This window comes from Balaenoptera acutorostrata, chromosome 6, assembly GCF_949987535.1.
Source record: "Balaenoptera acutorostrata chromosome 6, mBalAcu1.1, whole genome shotgun sequence".
Taxonomy (NCBI): Eukaryota; Metazoa; Chordata; class Mammalia; order Artiodactyla; family Balaenopteridae; genus Balaenoptera; species Balaenoptera acutorostrata.
This window is the reverse complement of record NC_080069.1, coordinates 90,846,279-90,864,379: the sequence shown is the minus strand read 5'-3', so window position 1 is coordinate 90,864,379 and position 18,101 is coordinate 90,846,279. Positions and strand designations below refer to the sequence as shown.

At 51.5% G+C, this 18,101-nt stretch overlaps 1 protein-coding gene across 4 annotated transcripts in view; it reads right to left on the bottom strand.

The window, feature by feature from the left end:
- The window catches only part of CCDC180 (coiled-coil domain containing 180), a 54,916-nt gene extending 37,185 nt beyond the window's left edge, over nucleotides 1-17,731 (bottom strand). For all 4 annotated transcript variants that reach the window (XR_009008708.1, XM_057548943.1, XM_057548944.1 and 1 more), the window contains exons 1-11: nucleotides 17,204-17,731; nucleotides 15,618-15,808; nucleotides 12,742-12,830; nucleotides 11,552-11,661; nucleotides 10,438-10,566; nucleotides 10,223-10,333; nucleotides 10,008-10,103; nucleotides 7,949-8,112; nucleotides 6,483-6,602; nucleotides 2,860-2,939; nucleotides 455-543 (exon numbers count right to left, since the gene is read on the bottom strand). Coding sequence is in view for 3 of the 4 variants with exons in the window: in XM_057548943.1 (XP_057404926.1) it covers nucleotides 455-543; nucleotides 2,860-2,939; nucleotides 6,483-6,602; nucleotides 7,949-8,112; nucleotides 10,008-10,103; nucleotides 10,223-10,333; nucleotides 10,438-10,566; nucleotides 11,552-11,661; nucleotides 12,742-12,830; nucleotides 15,618-15,808; nucleotides 17,204-17,272 (1,248 nt within the window). In the remaining variant the exon portion in view is untranslated. The remainder of the gene's footprint in view (nucleotides 1-454; nucleotides 544-2,859; nucleotides 2,940-6,482; nucleotides 6,603-7,948; nucleotides 8,113-10,007; nucleotides 10,104-10,222; nucleotides 10,334-10,437; nucleotides 10,567-11,551; nucleotides 11,662-12,741; nucleotides 12,831-15,617; nucleotides 15,809-17,203) is intronic.
- Between the last annotated feature and the right edge of the window lie 370 nt (nucleotides 17,732-18,101).

Below are 18,101 nucleotides of genomic sequence, written 5' to 3'. Positions count from 1 at the left end.
TCCTTGCACCTCAGAAAACCAGGCATTGTAATTGAAGGGGGTTGTGAGAGGACTCGCTGTCTCACCCTCTAACAGAGGTAGGCGGGTGGACTGAAGTTGGGTGTGATGCCAGTGGCAACACTATTTACAAAAGGGAAGCATTGGAAATAACTCCCATGACGTGACCTCCACTGAATAAATAAAGTGAAGTGATACAGAGGGTCAAAGGTGAAGGCTGAGGTGATCAGAGGGTGAAACTTTGTCCATGGGGTCAGGGAAGGCTTCCTGGAGGAAGTCATGTTGGGGGTCACTGAGGGGTGGGTGGGAACAGCTGGGGAGAAGAGGGTCCAGGCTGAGGGAACAGCTTCAGAATGCCCAGAGGCCAGCATGGAGGGAAAGCAGGGGGTGCGGGCTGGAGAGGGGCAGGGCCATGCCCCGTGCTCCTCTCCTCAGACGGGCCAGGAGGAGCACCCACCTTGCACTTCTGCACTTGGGCCAGGCACTCCTGCCAGGTCTTCTCATACTGCAAGCGGACCCGCATCATGCAGTCCATGTGGTAGGCGTCTCCATAGGCAGAAAAAAGACGTCAGTAGCTCTTCCAGAAGAAGAGGGGAGGTTGGGAAGAGGAGTTGCCCCGTCGCTCAGGGAAGAGGCTTCTCCCCAGCCAAGTGCCTCAATAGCGGGGATAATTTAGATCAGGGGCTGCTATCTCCCTTGCCTCAAAGTTCCCGACACCCCAAGATAAGGACCTCAAATAAGGAGCCACTTTTTTCTGTTCTGACCCTAATTCTTGACTCAGTTTCGAGGCTGGTGAAATTCTTTGGGGGGAGTTGCACCAAGTCACGAAACAGTAACCGGGTGCAAATTAAGGAGCGTTTACAGATCATGTGTGTGGTGAACCCCTTAAGAAGTGAATGGACCAGCAGAACATTCAGAAGCTGATGGACTGGTTAACTGATTGATTGATCTTCTCCTCTTCCTCTGCTCTACTGTTTCTAGTTTATAGTCACCTCGGTGTATCTCTTGGTGTCTAAGATAAGGAACTGAAGTTTAATATTCCTGGCAGTTCTAGAAACTGAAAGATAACACAAAGATTGTGTGGTGGTTGTTCCTTGACAAGGGCTGGGAGGAGGGCAGGCTGGATGGCAGTTAGAACACTGGGGAGGGTAGATGTGTAGTGGAACTGGTGAGGAGAGGCCATAAAGCTGGTTTCTCCCATCCCCAGGGCCGCTGCCTAGGGCCAGCACACCTCCACCCTTCCTGTGAAGTCACTATGATGAAGCCCCCCCGGGTCTCTGTGCTTCTGTTCCTGTACCCCTCTGATCCGTTCCCCCCTCTAACCTTATCACTCCCAGCTCAGAACCTTCCACTGGGTTCCCACTGCCTTCAGGATAAAGTTCAGCCTTCCGCACATGGCCACATGGCCAACACAGTCTGGCCCTCTGGCATCTTCCAGCCTCACCTGCCACCTTCTCCTTTCCCTGAAGGCCCCAGCTCTGTCTGGCCTCTCAGCCTCCCCACATACTAGTCTTCCAGCTTAGAAAGCTCTCCTGACCTCTGGGCCTGGCTAACTTGTACTTGCCTTGCAGGTCTCAACTGGATGATCACTTCCTTGGCAAGGTGTCTTATAACCTTCAACCAGGCTGTGCCCCCAAATACACATTCACGCAGCTGGCCACCTGTTCACTCCCTGCTGTAACATCCTGCGTGGTCTGACTTCTGCTCTGGACAGGAAGCACTCCAGAGAGATCCACCTGCTGGTTACCAGGGCCCAGCACCATGCTTGTTCCTAGGAGGCGCCCAGTGAATGGCAGCCATTGCTATTATTTAGGGTCTCAGGGCTCTTATGCTTGGTATTATAACATAATTATAATGCCTTTGGAATTATAAACCCGAGAGCCCTGGGAGCAGTGGTGGGTACTACTAACCAAAGCACCCAGGTCAAGTCTGGCTGTGACACTTCCTTAGCTGTGTGACCTTGGGCAGGACACTTCACCTCTCTGTGCCTCTGAATCCTTCTCTATCACAGAGGGGCAATGACACCACTGACCTCACTGGGTTGCCTCAAAGGAGACTGAAATATTGTATTGCATATATCTTCTAGAGCAAGACTTGGCAAACTCTGCTAGATAGTAATATTTCCAGCTTTGAGAGCCATACAGTCTCTGTTGCAACCACTCATTTCTGCTGTTATAGAGCAGAAGCAGCCAGAGACAGTATGTAAACAAATGAGTGGAGCTGTGTCCCAATGAACCTTATTTACTAACGGGCAGTGGCCCATGGGCTGGAGTTTGAAGACCCTGGTTATAGAGAATTTCTAAACATTACCATTTATTCTTGAGCACTGAGTAAGCCAGGCACTGAACTATGACTGGACTGCAGGATTGCACGTGATTCTTACATCAACCCCACAAGGTAGGTACCTTTATTACTCCTCTTCAGAGTCCTATTTTATGGAGGAGGAATTTGAGGCCAAGAGAGGCCATGACTTCCCCTAGGTCCCAGAGTGGGGACAGTGCACCTCATACATCCAGGATCTGGCCCCTGAGCCATCCTCACAGGTGGTCCTTGGAGCCATCCCTCTGGCTCCATGCTGTGGTCAGGGGTCAGAGTGTGGGACCAGCTGGGCAGTGACTTGGGAGGTGGTGGGAGGAGGAGGGGCCCTGCCAGGCAAGGTCTGGGGGTCCGAGATAAACCCTCAGAGCTTACTCTTCTCTCCACACCCCAACCCTTCTTCCCCAAGAGGGACTTGCCACCTACTCCTGAGTTTATAACAGACTCTCACATAAATGACTGGCTGACAGACTGAAGCTGCTACAAAGCTACTACTTGAGCAGAGTTCTGGCGACACTCAAGTGGGATCCCACAAAGCTCACTCACCGAGGTGTTTATTCAAGGAGTTGAGAGTAGAACGCCATTCAGTCAGCTGAGCTTTGCTGTAATTGGGGGGCAGGAGGTCACTGGGGAAGGAAGATGTGACATGTGAGCCATACTTGAATAAAACATTCACTCACCAGAATTGGTAGCATCTTCAAGGAACACGGGTCTAGGGAAGTATCTACGTAAATACCGATGAAATGAGTGACCTGTTGGGGATTTCCTGGTGCCAAAAGCATACCTCGTGAAAAGGTCTAATAATATTATTGAACCTGTTACTTAGAAAATAAAACTAAATTTTCCTAATGGAAAAAAAAACAAATGGTTATCACATGACCCAGGAAGCCACTTCGAGGAACCTAATGAGAGATAATATAGAATGCATACAAAGTTTATGCATTAAGACAGTTGCTTAACAGTACTGTTTATAAACACTCAAAAAATCAAAAACAACTTTCATTCCAACAATAGGGAATTGTCTAAGTAAAATATATGAATTCTCTCCTGTAGTCACTAAAGAGTGTTGCAGATTGAAAAATGGTCAGTATCGTTAGGTCCTCCCACCAGCAGGTGGAGTCTATTTTTCCACCCCTGGATCTGGGCTTGGCCATGGGATTTGCTTTGGCCAATGGGACACTAGCAAACATGACACAGAAAAGGCTTGGGGAAAGGGCTTATGCATTCCTCTTGCCCTCTCTTGCTGTAGGGAGCTCTTCTGCCAGCACCACCACCATGCCTACAAGCCTGGATTAGCCTCCTGGAGGCTGAGAGAGCAAGTGGAGAGAGGCCCCAGCTGTCCCAGCTGATGCTCCAGACACGGGAGTGAGGCCATCCAGCCCAGCCACAGGGAACCGCTCAGCCAGCTCACAGAATCATGAGAAGCAAAAAATGATTGTTGCTTTAAGCCACTAAGGAAGTTATAGGTGGTGTTTAGTGATGTGGAAAAATGCGTATGACATGCTATTTACTGTCCAAACCAGGACATTTTGCCAGTGAAAGGGGGATGCAATTAACAATTATGTCAGGACAAGACGTGTAACCCAGGATGGTCTAGGGCAGCCCACTCATAGTGGGACAGTAAAGAGCAAAAGGTAGGTACAAGAGTGTGCAGGGCATAATCTCAAGTCTAAACATTGTACTAAATGCACTGTGGCATCCTAGATTGGGTCCTGGAACAGAAAAAGGACATTAATGGAAAAACTGGTGAAATCCAAAAAAGTCTGGTGTTTACTTAATGGGAATGCATCCAAGTTAATTTCTTAGTGTTGACAAGTGTCCACTGGCAGTATAAGATGACATTAGGGAAACTGGATTAGGAGTATACAGGAATTCTGTGTGTTATCTTTGTAACTTTTCTGTAAATCTAACATTATTCCAAAATGCAAATTTTATTTTTAAAAACTATTTTAAAACTATATGCACATATACTTACTGGGTCCAGGGAAATCCATGGGGATTCTCCTGGGACTTTGGATAACTCCCTCTTGGGGCCCTGGGACTCTTAATAAGACTCCCCACCCCTCTGCCACCACTGCCCACAAGCCTGCAGAGGGCCTGGCATGAGCCGAAACAAGGATCCTCGCCGGGCGTCTGGGGCTCTGGGTTTACAGAGGAAGGCCTGGAGCTCTGGGCCGGGATGGGAGGTGGGCGCTACGTGTGATCCCATATGAGGCAGTTCCATGCAACAGTTCCTCGGGCTTGATTAGAAGGCTCCCTAGCAGCTGCTGACAGGTCAAGGAAACATAGGTGGTGTCTACCCAGTGTGCTTTGTGGGAGCTGTCCAGACCTCTTTGCACAAACAGCACAAACCCAAACCTTCGCTCGACACTCACTGGAATTCTGTGATCAAGGCTTTGCAACTTTACCTTTAAGTTGTGTGTTTAAGCATAGTGTTTGCAATGCTTCCAGACAGTGGGATTATGTCCTGACTTCACCTTTCTATATATCCCCACTGCTGGGTCCTATGTCCTATAAATGTGCTCTTGCCTCTGATTTCTTAGAATTGCCCCCACCTTCCTCCAGGCCAGGTCATATCACACACCCAGCTCCATGCTCTGCCTGCAGACACTGCCATTTTACAGTGTGTCCCAGCTTTGGCCAGAAGCATCAATGAATGCATTTTTCTCCAGGTCTTTGGCCCTGTCTCTCCCCTCCACTCAGGCAGCAGTCAGCCCCACATTCACAGCCTGTATGAGGGATGTGGTGGGGCATAAAAGACATCAGCCTAAAAATCTTTCTGCATTTTGTTTGCAAAAGTCTAAGTTCTTAGGAGAGTCGAGAACATTGTTGAGGAAAAGGCATTTGTGGGAGTGGGCTGAGAGCCCTGGGGAGGAGGAGGACGCTGGGGACCAGGACTCTCTCCTCACCCAATAGAAAGGGGCTGGGGAGAGGTGCAGACACAGCAGGATGGCGGGTGCCTGGCAGTGCCAGCCTGGCAGTACCACCAGCCTACTTCCTGGTGGCACCGTGGGAGCAGCTGCAGGACCCACATCTCTGGACAGCAACGGTTGCCTGGGTGTGAGGACTCAGGGGCTCAGAGCAGCCTCCTCAAGATTCCTGCGTCCAACAGTCTGGAAGCAGCAGCAGTTGCCCAGCTGCATGTGTGTGGACCAAACTGATGACCAGATTCCCACCACCAGGCCTGGCTTTGGGTGGGGTTCCGTAACTTTCCCTCAGTGGACAGGATCCCCAAGAAAGGCTAAGTTTTGCCCAGCTTTATGAACAGGGACTCAGAGTCAGAAATAAGTGGAGTCAGAGAAAACAACAAAAGCACTTTTCCTTGTGTTGAGATTTTTATCCACGTTGTTAATGTCACACTGCATGAAAATGTGGCTGCACGTGGGGCAGGAGATGCCAATCCTGAGGGAGTCCTTCTGGCTCACGCTGTGGGGGTCCTAATAGTCATTTACGTCCCAGGAGAACTTGAGCTCTGTGGTGGGGAGACGGGAAGAACCTGCATCCCAGCGTCACCAGGGTGAAAGGGACCAACGAGGTGCACGGGTCCCAACACATGAAATGTCTTTGCCTTGCAGGACCACACAGGCTCCATCCTGCTGAGGGTGGATGCTACAGGCTCCCCAGACGGTGGGCTTCCAGGGTCTAGAACATTCAGTATGCCCCCACCAAAGAGCTTATCATGGGATCAGAGGCGGACCCAGGTCTGAGGGAAGCGTCCACAGCTTCTAACAGGTCCCTGTCTGATGGCAGCAGCCTCCTCATCAACCTCTGAGCCTTCAGCTTCATTCATACCCCTCTACCCCCCCTCCAAACTGCAGAGCTGATGGACCTGCTCTGCTCCCCACTGCCCTCAGGGAAAAGTCTAGCCCCTGACCCTGCCCCTCCTTCCCCCGCTCCCCTCCGACCTCGCCCCTGCCATTACCCCCTTCCAAGCTCTTTGGCAGAGCCACACTAAACTTCTTTCTGCAGCAAATGTGTCATGTGCCCTGCTGCCACTAGGGCTGGGACACCCCAGAACATGGACCCAGGCAACCAGCCCAGGACCAGAGAACTGGGAGATGGCCGGGTCTGGAGGACACCTCAGAAGAAAGGTCAACGCTGAGGACTGTGCCTGCCTCCCCCATGGACCCTCGAAAGGTGCCCCTCCCCAGCAGCCCCTCCTTCTGTACCAGATGGTGCAGAGATGGTCCAGCCGCTTTTGCTGTAGGGCGCTCTGGTTCTTAAACATGGTCTCCAACTCCATCTTCACAGCAGGAGGAGTCTGGATCCTTTCACTGGCCATGAACTCACTGGGCGTCCAGACACATCGGCACCATGCAGAGGAGAGGAGGGGCAAGGTGGATGGGAGAGAAGGGATGAGACCCATGGTAAGAACGTTCAGAACCCTAGCACCCGGACACCACTCCCAGATCCTTCCCCTCCATCCGGGCCTCTCAGGAAAGGAGGGAGGAAAGAGAGGGAAGGAGAGCGGGGGAGAGAAGAATGGAGGGACCAGCAGGCACAGATCGGGTGTGGGTCCTGACTGCCGCCTCCAGCTCTGTGACCTTGGGCAAGTTGCCCCCGCTGAATCTCAGTTTCCTCTTCTGTAATGGAGCTAATGACAGTACCTTCCTCAAGGAGTACTTGTGAGGACCCAGCAAGATAATGTGAGCAAAGCCCTTAGCACCGTGCCTGGCTCCTGGGAAATGCCCAGGAAATGTCAGCTCCTGCCATCACTGCCGATGATGATTACTGACATCTTAACAACCTCCCAAGCCCAAGCCCAGGCCAAGACCAGGCACTTTCCATGCAGCATCTTGTTGACCATCACTGAAACCCTATCACCAGTTCATCATGGCGCCTGCAGAAAAAGGCTCTGTATGTTCAAGCCCTTGACCAAGGGAAAGTACAGGTGCAGCCAGACCTCAACATACTTTTCCTTCCTCCCCAGCGTCCGACTCTGGTGCTCTCCATCTAGAAATGTGGGTGTACAGATGGGCCTCCCACCCCCACGGCTACAGCACAGACAGACACTATTTGGTGTCCTCAGGCATCTTGGTCCCAAGAGTCTTAGCAAAAGAAAGCCTTCCTTATTGGCCAAAAGCTCCAGGACCCTTGTGTCAGTATTAACAAAAGTGCCATCTGGTGGAGGAAGCTTGGAGATGGGCCCTCTCTTCACCCTGCCTCCCATGGGTAAAACCTGCTACCACAGGGTGGGAAGTGTCCCAAGCCTGAGGGATGGCCATTCTCCTTGGCCCAGTAATAGTAAAGAGTGGACAGCGGGCAGATAATCAGACTAACATTTTCAAACAATTTGTACAGTGCTCAGAAAATGCTTATGAGGAAATGTGTACAAAGAAAATAAGATACAAATCTACATGCGCAGTATGGGTCTAAAAATGCCTGGGAGAAAATATACCAAAATATCAGCCGTGCTTCTCACTGTGGTGAGGAATTAATGGTGATTTTTAATTTCTTCCTTATACTTTTATCTATTTTGACTTTTAAAAAAGAGCACCTATTACTTTTACCACCAGAAAAAGCAAGAGCATTTTAAAGTAACAACAAAGGGAGGGAGAATGTGCCCCCCTCGCCCACCTATGCTGCCGCCCAGGGGGGCAGGGGGGAGCCTCGGGTGGTGTGGGCAGCCACCGACCTGAAACCCTGCACCAGGTCCTCCTTCCTGAGAGCTTTCCAGGCATCCAGCAGGCCCTGCCAGCGGCGGTGGCCATCGAGCTCCTGCTGCAGCGTGGCCTCCATCAGGTTGACAAACAGCTGGGCGAGGGCCCTCCGGTTGCCCAGCAGGGCGTGGTTTATGATCTGCAGTCACAGGTGGGCAGGCTCTAGGTAGAGCGGGGGCTCTCCAAGGTCAGAACAAGGCTCAGCTGGAGAGGGGGCTGGTGAGCTGCGGGCCGAGGGCCGAGCAGGGCCGTGGCAGAGTCTGAGGAGTACTGTGGGGTCGCTGGGCACTCAAGGCAGCTGCCTGGGGCTCAGCAGCTACGGATATGACAAGGGTCTTTCCTGAAGGCTTACCCATGAACCCTGACCACGTGAGTTTCAACCCAGCTCCAAGGCCACCTCAGACTGTTTGTTTCAAAAGGTGATTCTAAGTTTACTGGAGTTAAGCACTGCAGCAAGCTTTCAGTGTTTAACTGTTTTTTTATAAATTGGTTCCAAAAGCAGAGTGCTCATGCTACCAGGGAGCAGCCACATATGGTTGTGATGAGAACCAGTACCCAATTACCAAATGACATCAGAGCTAGAACATTCTTTGGCAGTCCTCCCAGCGGACCCCACCAGGGCACCTTTGGCATGGCAGTCGGGACGATTCTTCACTGTGTGACACTGTTCTGCCATTTAGCCTCTCCACCCCGTTAAATGAGAGCAGCCTCTCCCAAGTCCCCCAGGGACTGGGACAGCCAAAAATGCCCCACACATGCCCCAAAGCCCTCTATGCACTACCCTGGGGCAAGGGTGAGAACCGCCAAGCTCAGCAGGCAGAAATTTCAGTAACAATTTTCATTGAAAGCCGAGGTTTGATGCCGGCTGTTCCCAGAGGGGGGGCATTGGCAAGTATCTCCTGAACCTCCAATTCCGTAGCCATAATGTAAAGATAATGCCATTTACAACACAAGGAATTGGTGAAGTTAAATGAGATAGATGCACACAGAGCAAGTAGAAAGTGCCAGTTGTTATGCATACAATAAACACAGGAAAGTCAAACGCCGAAACATAAGTGGGACACTGCTAATTCTGACTCCCCTAATCAATCAAATGGTTCAAAGTTAGGAACTCCTGCTTGTCTCAAAATGAGAGCGGCCACTGCTGCGTCCTCTTATGTCATCCTCCCACCAAGTACTGGTGTTTAAGTATCACTATCCTCAATTTATGGACACGGAGTTCCAGGTGCTGGGGCTGAGTAATTTCGGGAACTTTCATGTCTGGGCAGTGGAGAGGGGGGGTCTGTGCTCACTCTCTGCCTGTGCTTTGTCCAGGACCCCAAGGCACAGACCTGGGCTGGAGCCCATCTGTGATTCTGAACACTGTACCCTGAGTGCTGCCAGGAGGCCCGTTAACTGGCAAGCCCAGCTTTCTGTACAGGACCTAGAAACCTATGCAAGAGAATGTACCTCTGAGTAGCCAAAAGAAGTGTCCTTTCACGAACAACCTTGATTTTCTTGTATTTTTTTTTATCCCAAAGGAAGCATTTGGAGGAGGCTGAGGGTGTGGACAGAGAAGCAGTGGGGACAGAGCCAGAGGAGCAGGCATGGTTCAGCAATAGACAGACAGCAGGAGGAAAGACAAGAACCACTAGAAAAACTAGGCATACAGAGCATGCTGAGGTCACTTATGAGTGCACACACCACCCTGAGACCACAACAGTTGTGAGATCACGCCTCTGTCTTGTAGCACACACAGCATTGCACATGGTGGCTGAGACACGGCCCCGTAGGTGCTCATAAAATTAGCACTGGTCACACTGATGACACAGTATTAGGTTAACTGGGATGAACATGGCAGGGAAGTATAAAATGTACTAGAGAGATTTCTATTGAAAATACTTAACAAAGACTCTAGTTCTGAACTCAAGTAGCCAACCTGAGTTACTTGGAAATGTTATATATGAGAAGCCCATCATTCCTGAGACCCAGGCTCTAGGGCATCCTGGGGTCCTGCTCCCGTGGGCTGATCCCCTGCACGTGAAAACCACTCACCATGGCTTCTTTATTGATCAGCCTGTACACGTCGTGCTGCATGAGGTAGGAAGTTTTCTCTATGATTTCCACATATTTCTTCAACACACTTTTTAGCTAGAAATGACAAGGCACCACAGTGAGTGACTCCCTTCTCCTGGAGAACTAAAAACAGGTGATGACTCATAAAATCCACGAGTGAAAATCACCAAGAGCACATCTGGAGGCCAACTCACTTTATCTGCCCGGGAGAACTCAAGCGAGTGCAGCGTCTTGTCCAGCTCCTTGATCTCCTGCTTCTGGAGCAGGAATTTCTCGGCCACCTGATCCCGCAGCTCCAACAGGGTCTGTGCCAAGAAGTTTGGGTCAGGCTGGGAGAACAGGTGGCAGGGAAGAAAGGAGCAGGAGCAGGACGCAGGTGGGGCAGGTCCCGCCTCGAGGGGACCCCTACTTGGATGGTGTAATCTTCAAGGTTGCTGTCGTTTTCCACCTTTTCGAAGAGATTGTTGATGTCTTCGTCAGACTCAGCCAGCTTTTTTAAAAGACGGGCTCCTGGCTCCAAGATGAGAGGTTCCATTTCCTAAAACAGGCCAGGAGGGCGAGGGCTATGGTATCAACACCCCTGGGACAGGAAGGACTCCCCCCAGCCCTATAGTAGGGAAGTGCCAGCTGTGGTCCTCTCTCAAAAATAGTAACTCTTACCTAGACCTAAAGAGTTCCGATTTACTAATTGTTCGCAGCCAGAGCACTAGGGCAGCACTATTCGGGACACACGTCATGTGTGAGCCCTTGTCCTCAGACTCACTTGGTTCTCATCATAGCCTGAAAAGTACGTGCTGACCTTATGCCTGGCCCATGGTTGGAGCTCAACAAATAATCATTACAGAAGTGGCCAGTGAAATAATTCCAAGAGTACTTCAGATGAGGAAACTGAGGCTCAGTTCGGTTGTGTGACCAAAGCCACTGAGCTCATGGAGACAGCAGAGCTCAAGTCCAGTTGGGATACATTAGGAAAGTGATAAGCTGGCAGGGAGAGCACCTTCTTGGTGCTTCGGGTCTACAGCCAGCTCCCGGAATCCAGGGAACTCAGGGAGAAAGTGGTGAGTGTGATCCGGGGCCCAGAGAGGACCTTACTGTCTCACTTAGGCAATATTCCAGGGATTAGTCTGGTTAGAGGTCTCTGGAGAGGAACAGGGAGCCAATTGAGGGTGGTGCCTAAGGGTCAGGCCGTTTGGCCCCTTGTTAGTAGGACTGAGCAGGGAGATCAAAGACTGGGCTTTAGCATCAGATCCAGAGTCCAGTTCCCACTTGGCCCTTACGTGCCAAATCAGGCAGGACTTTCTGAGCCTCACTTGTAAATTGGAGGTTATAACAGTACCTGACATATAGAGTTCTGCTCATGATCAGAACTTGTAGCAAGCCATCCAAACATGGCTACTACGATTCTGTCTACACCTGGTGAGCCACTGAGGACCCGGGAAGAGGGGCGGTGGGCGCCGTGCGGAGTCCACCCTCCCCTCGGAGTGGCCCAGGAACAGAAGGCGAGCGACAGGGAGAATTCTCACCATCCCAATCTGAGCGATCTCCTCCTTAAAGCTCGCCAGAGCACTCTCACAGCCTCTCCTCTTGTAATCCTCTCGCCCTTGAAGGGTGATGGTGCTGATCCTCTCAGAAACTGGGGGAGAACAACGGAGGTGATGAGGTTGCCCTCAGAGCTCCAAGGTGAGGTCAGAGTACCCAGGAAAAGACAGCAAGGCAGCAAGTGCCTGGGTTCAGGAGATGGCCCCCCAAAGCAGGCCGGCAGTGGCAGAGACTTAAGGCAAAAGAAGGTGCTCCCTAAGTGCTGTAGGGAATTAAGTCTTGCATATACAGTTAAATGGTCAAAAAAAGTTCCAAATGGTATGTATAGAATAGGAACATTTAGGGTTTTTAAAAAAAGTTTTATAGAAGAAAATACATACACAGATTAGAATTACCAACACTTATCAGCACTTACCATTCACCAGGTATTGTTCTAAATCAGTTACTCCTCAGGATGAAGCCGAGAGGCAGGTTCTATTACCAGCCCCATCCTACAAGTGAGGACACTCAGGCATGGGGGTCCAAGAACAAAGGCAGTCAGAGGCTCGGCAGGGCTTGGCATGTGGGCCCTCTGCTCTAGGGTCTGTGAGCTCACCCTGCACTCTGCTGTCCTCTGAATACAGGTGGGACCCGGGGCGCTATGTGATTTCATGGGCGGTGGGCACTCTTGGGCGGAGAAAGGGTGCTATTGTGGAGGCGGAGTTTTCACCTTCTGCTTTATCTCCTTCCTTTTTCTATAGTGAGCATGTATTACTTTTTTAATCACAAAGAAAAAGAGCCTCCATATCCGGATAAAGTCAAACCAGGGTAATGTGATACGAAGGAAGACAATGTAGATTGGAAAATCCTCCTGTGAAATCACAGAAGAGCGAGCTACAACCTTTACCAAATGGTTTCATCAGGAAATGCTGACTGTGCAGGCAGCCCCTCCTCCCCCACCAGCTCCCTGCGCTGGGGAGAAGGTTCAGGGGAGGTTCAGGGGAAACGCTTCAGAGGCAAAGGCCCAGGGGAGATGGGCGGGGCGGAGAGGTGGGTTCCGGGAAGGCCCTCTATGATGCTGAGCAGAGGAACAGTGGGACCTTCAGGTGCTTCTACATTAGCGCTTCCAGGAGCTCCCCACAGAGCGCTCTCTGGCCCAGGCCATGCCTGCCCTCACGCCTGAACAGAGGCTCACCGGCGGTGTCTGTGAGGCCCCGCACTTCTCTGGCAGCAATGCTGTTCTCACTCTCTTGAGCTTTTTCCTTCTTGGCTATTTCCTTTTCCCTGAGACACAAGCAAAGGAAAACAATAACCAACGCCACCCCCCCCCGCGACCCCGCTCCCTGCCCCGCACTGCTCCCCTCCAGGGTAGCTCTGGGTCTCCAGAGAGACCCTGGGAATTGGTAATAGTCCGGGCCCACTGATTCCAGAATGCCCTGAGGACGTGCCCCCAACAAACACTGCCTGGGCATCTGCTGCCAGCAGACACCACAGTCCTCAGATGAGAAGCTGGGGTCTGCCCTCAGGGATCTTGCTCCATTCTGGCTGCACAACAAGTGTGAGTGGTGGGCAGGAGCCATTTTCCACATGTGGAAACTGAGGGCCCCAAGGGGCCTGGCCAACCTGGGAAAGCCAGACTGGGGCTGAGCATTCAGCACGCTCCTCATTTGCTTCTTCAACAACCCATCCTATGAGGCGGCCAGGGAGACCCTGTTGTCCAGGATGGGGGATGAGGGAGGGAAGTCACTGGACAAAGTGGCGCTGGGATTCCCAGATCCCTGCATGTGACGCCAAGGTCCATGGTTCATGGGGTCTGGGTGTGGGAGGAGAGAGCTGGGATCCCAGGACAAACTGTCTCAGCAGGGAGGACCAGGTGGGTGAGCATGACCTCAGCTTTGGAATAAAAATCCCTTAATGTGTTGTCCACAGGGCAAGCGCCACAGAAATGCAGCAGTTCTCAGTGACGCCTGCCATTCCTCGGGGCCCTGACGTGTGCAGCACTTTCCAGACTTTTTCTTACGTAGTCCTCATGGCACACCTACCACCAAGGAAGACTGCAGGGCCTGGGTGGCAGCTGATGGGACCCAGGCTGGCCCTCCAGAGGTGGGTTTCTCAGCCTCGTCAACCAAATGCCCCTGGACTAAGGCGGCCCCACTGGAGCCCGGGTGCCCCGACTATGGGAGCTGCTAATGGCTCTGGCTTCTTGGCCACTTGCCCCAGGAACTTGGGGGCTTGGTTTACACTAGTGGTGATCTACCCGTACCCCGAGTTTCTCTTCCACCCACCAGAGGTCCTGTCCTGTGTGAATGAATGCACAAGTTGACCGGTTTGGCTGGCCAAATTTTCAAGAAGGGGACAAGGCACCCCAGAGAGGTGCCGATGCTAGGTCAGTGATCCCAGTCGCTTTGAGCGTGGCAGGGCCTGGTAGGTTATAAGCACATCTCTCTTCTTGTGTCCAGAGCAGAGCTGGCCTTGTCTGTCTGTGCCAGGAAGCCAGCACAACGCCAGCACCCTCCATGAGAAGTGCCTTTCCCCAAACAGTGTCCTGTGGGTGCCAAGAGCGCCTGACTGATGTTATATCCAGTTATGGGGAGGATAGGTGGTTCTAGGCTAAACTCTGGGGAGGAGGGGACCCTCGGGAAGCACAGGGAGATGTCAGGAGACCCTGAGTCTGGTAGAAAACAGGTCAGCTGAGAGGGGCCTGGGACCCTTGTAGGAGCCAGAGTCACAGCCAGGCTGCACAAGACCATCCTCCCAGGAGGTGGGAGGGAGTATGGTCAGGTTCCAGCTGTGTGTGCCTCTGGATCCCTGCATGGGGCATCAGGGACAGGGCTGGAGAATGCTGACCTCCAGTCTGTGCCTGGGTGGCCAGTGGGTTTGCCCAGCTGTTCAGGGTGCTGAGTGTCAGAAGCCTCAGGGGACCTTTTCCTGGGAAAACTCAAAGGGCAGGGCAGAGACTTTTACCCAGTCAATCCCTGCTCCAATGGGGGTTAAAAGGAACACAAAGGCAGATACAGCAGGACTGACTTCCTGTCCCAGAGTCCCAGACTTGAGAAGGTTTATGGCTGGTGCAGAGCTTGACGAGCCTAAGGGAAGCCCAGCTCCTGCTACATTCTCCAAAGTGCCCCGTGAGGAAGCACTTTTCCTTTTCCTTTCTGTTCCTTTCTCCCTGCTTGAGGAGTCTAAGCTCAGGGACCTGAAATGGCACGCTCAGGAATCTCAAGTTCAACTTCTGAACTCAGAAGTTCAGAAGGAACTCCTGATCTCCCTGTCCCAACCCCACTTGCTCCCATCTCAGGGAATGGCACCTCTGCTGTCCACCCAAGCGCTCAGGCCAGAGACCTAGGACTCTCAGGAGCCCTCTCCTCCCACCCAATCTGTCACCTAGTCCCGTGGGTTCTGCCTCCAAAATAAACCTGAAGTGCCCTGTGTCCCTCTCACAGCCCCACCGAGTTTGCGTGGACTGTGGTGGCCTCCGCCCTGGCCTCCCGCCTTTCCTTGCAGCCCCCCACTTTCTACACACCGCACAACCTGAAGGCCTTAAAAATGCAAATCAGCTGTTCACTTCAGTACAGTCCAAAATATGGACTGTGGCCTGCAAGTCTCTCCTGGCCTCATCTCCCACCCCTCTCCGCAGGCCCGCTGACTTCTTCAGCCTTCTGGAACAGATAAGCCGGTACTGTCTCAGAGCCCTGCTCCATGTTTCCTTTCCTCATCCTCTCATCTCAGCTGAGGCCCCTCCTCAGACAGCTTTCCTGACTCCTGTCCCACCACCCTGTCCTCGGTGTCAGAGCCTTCCCCCCTTTGGGGAGACCTGCTTATTTATGCACTGTTGAAGCCTCAAGTTCCAGAAGGTTGGGATCCGCATACCCAGTGCCCAGCAAGGGAGAGGGCGGAAGAGAGGGAGAAGCAAACAATCCTGCAAAGTAGGTGTTATTTCCTCTCTCTCTCAGGGGAGGTACCTGGGACTTCATTCCTATCTGGTACTCATCTTGTGTGAGCTCTTTTTGAGTTTCTGAAAATTCTGACCACCCCTAGTGTGTGGGATGTGGCCTGGACAGCAGGACCTACCTGTAGAGAACAGGGTTTTCTGTGACCCAGTCATTGGGTAGGCTGTGCACCCACTTCCGCTGCCGAGGAGACATCATCTCTCCTTCACGAATATCCATCTTCTTCATCAAGAGCTTCCTGCCATCCTTTGGGGCCATGGAACGCTCCATAGCTCGCTTCCTGGTGGATGCCAGGGAGTGGACCAGCTGTACCTAAATCCAGGAAGATCCAGGTTAAAGGGATCAGAACTGCAGACTCCCCAGCACCCAGGCTGACTGTGCTGTCTTAGAAGGTCAAGTGGGAGCCGGCCAGCAGGAAGGCACTTTGAGGGAGGCCTGCAACCCCAGGGCACACCCCATGCAGGTGGGCTCTCCCCTCCCCATATCAGTCATTCAGCCATTTCTAGGAGGGCATCTTTTAAAAAATTTTAATGAGGACCAAGATGCTCATCCCCGCATTTTTATAATCACAAGGAATTGGAAAAATGGAACTGTCCAACGATAGGAGATTGGTTGAGTAAACCCAGTATGTCCCTTCAGTTGAATGTTAGGGATTTATCAAAAATGAGACTTACAAAGGATTTTTTATGACATAAGGAAATGCTCAGGATATGATATACCATAAAATATATCAATTAAGAGCATAAATTAGGGGAGTTCCCTGGTGGCCCACTGGTTAGGATTCCAGGCTTTCACTGCCGTGGCCCAGGTTCAATCCCTGGTCAGGAAACTGAGATCCCGCAAGGAGCGTGGAGGGGCAAAAAAAAAAAAAAAAAAAAGTATAATTAAAATTATAACCAAAATTATACATTATAATCTCAAAACTTTAAATGCATGGAGAAATGACGAGGAGAAAATAACCCAAACGTTAAGAATGGTTGCTTCTAGGGAGCAGGATCATGTGAGTAATTTGTTTCTTTTGTTTCTTTATGCTATTATAATTTCCAAGCCTTCCACAGAGAGCATATTTTGGGCTCAAAGTAGGAATAAAAATCCCTTTTAAATAAGCAGTACAGAACTTCAAAGGAAGGGTTTGAGTCTGTGTGTTTCTTTTAAGATATTGTTTCATCTGTGCAGTTTTTTATAGATGACAAGGCAATGCCAACAACCTATATGGCTGTCAAGAAGGCATTATTACCTTAATAAATTATGGGAAGTCCTAGGTCAAAAACTAGGCAGCCACTAAACATCGTGAAGTTCGTGAATGTGAAGTGACACGGAAAGGTCTCTGGGATACTTTAACCAGGGAAAAAGTAGGTTTTAATACACTGCTATAGAATCAAACCCAGTTTTTAAACAGAAAAATTAGAAATGCTTTCATGCTAGGTAAAAGCTCCAGGACACCCAATGGCTAATTCTGGCTATTTCTGAGTAATTTAAATTTAATTTAATTTAATTTAATTTTAATTTTCTAATTTTCAGAAACAGACATTCTAATTTTGTATCCTTACATTTCAGGAGCCAATAAGAATTATTTTTAATCTAAGCAATTTCAAAGCCCTTATTTCATTAGATTCCAGGCAAGGAAGTCTTCAGAGGGAGGGAAGTTTCCAAGGGGCCGGAGGGAAGGGGGGAGCAGGAAAAGGGGGGACAGAAGGACAGGCTTACCTCAGCCTCGAAGATCTGCTGGTAGACCTTCCCGCTGGGAATTTGGGTCACCTTCCCCACTGAGGACATCTTGGCCTCTGGCTGGACACCCCTGCAGGGAAGCTGTTGTCTGGGGTTTGGTCTCTATTAGACCCGGACGGATACGGACAATCCTCCCCCTACCCCTCCGAGGACAAGTCCTCCCCCGAGGACAAGGCTTCCTGAGCAGACAGGCTGGCCGGGTCCACCGGGGCTGAGACTCCTCTACCCTGGGAGAAAGCATCAGGGCCCCCTCTCAGGCCTCAGGGTTTTTACTTTAAAAGAAGAAGAGGGAGAGGGGTGCGAAGAAGCAAAAGGGAAAGAAACCTCAGGCAAGAACCTAACTCGAACTCACTGAGAAGGTCGGCTCTCCCAGCCACGCCGGGCGCAAATCCGAGACTGACTTTGGGGACAAAGAATAATAGCTATTGCTTGTGCTTCACTCTCTCAAGCTCTTCCGGGAAAAGTCAACGTGCCCGAGGTATCAGCTGGGATTTCAACCCGGCCTTGAACCCCCAACTGGCGCAGAACGCGGTTCGAGGACTTCCCCCGCACCCCTCCCCCCCTAACAAAGGACACCTGGGTAGGAGGACGTGAAGGGAGGGAGTGGCCTGATTCTGGCCACGCTCATTAGGCACCTACTGAATGCTCAGAAGCCCAGCAGGCTCCTCTCACGCCTGCCCCACAAGCCCATCAAGGAGCAGGGGCAGTCTCAGGGCAGGCCCTCTAAGCCCCGCCAAGTGGAGGGAGGCCCTGCGCCCAGGGACCCGGCCGCGCCCGCACCTGCACCAGCAGAAAGCACCACTCAAGTCCAACCTCAGCTGCAACTAGACACACTTGGTCTCCAAGGCAACGCAGAGGGGCGGGAGCTCCGTTGGCC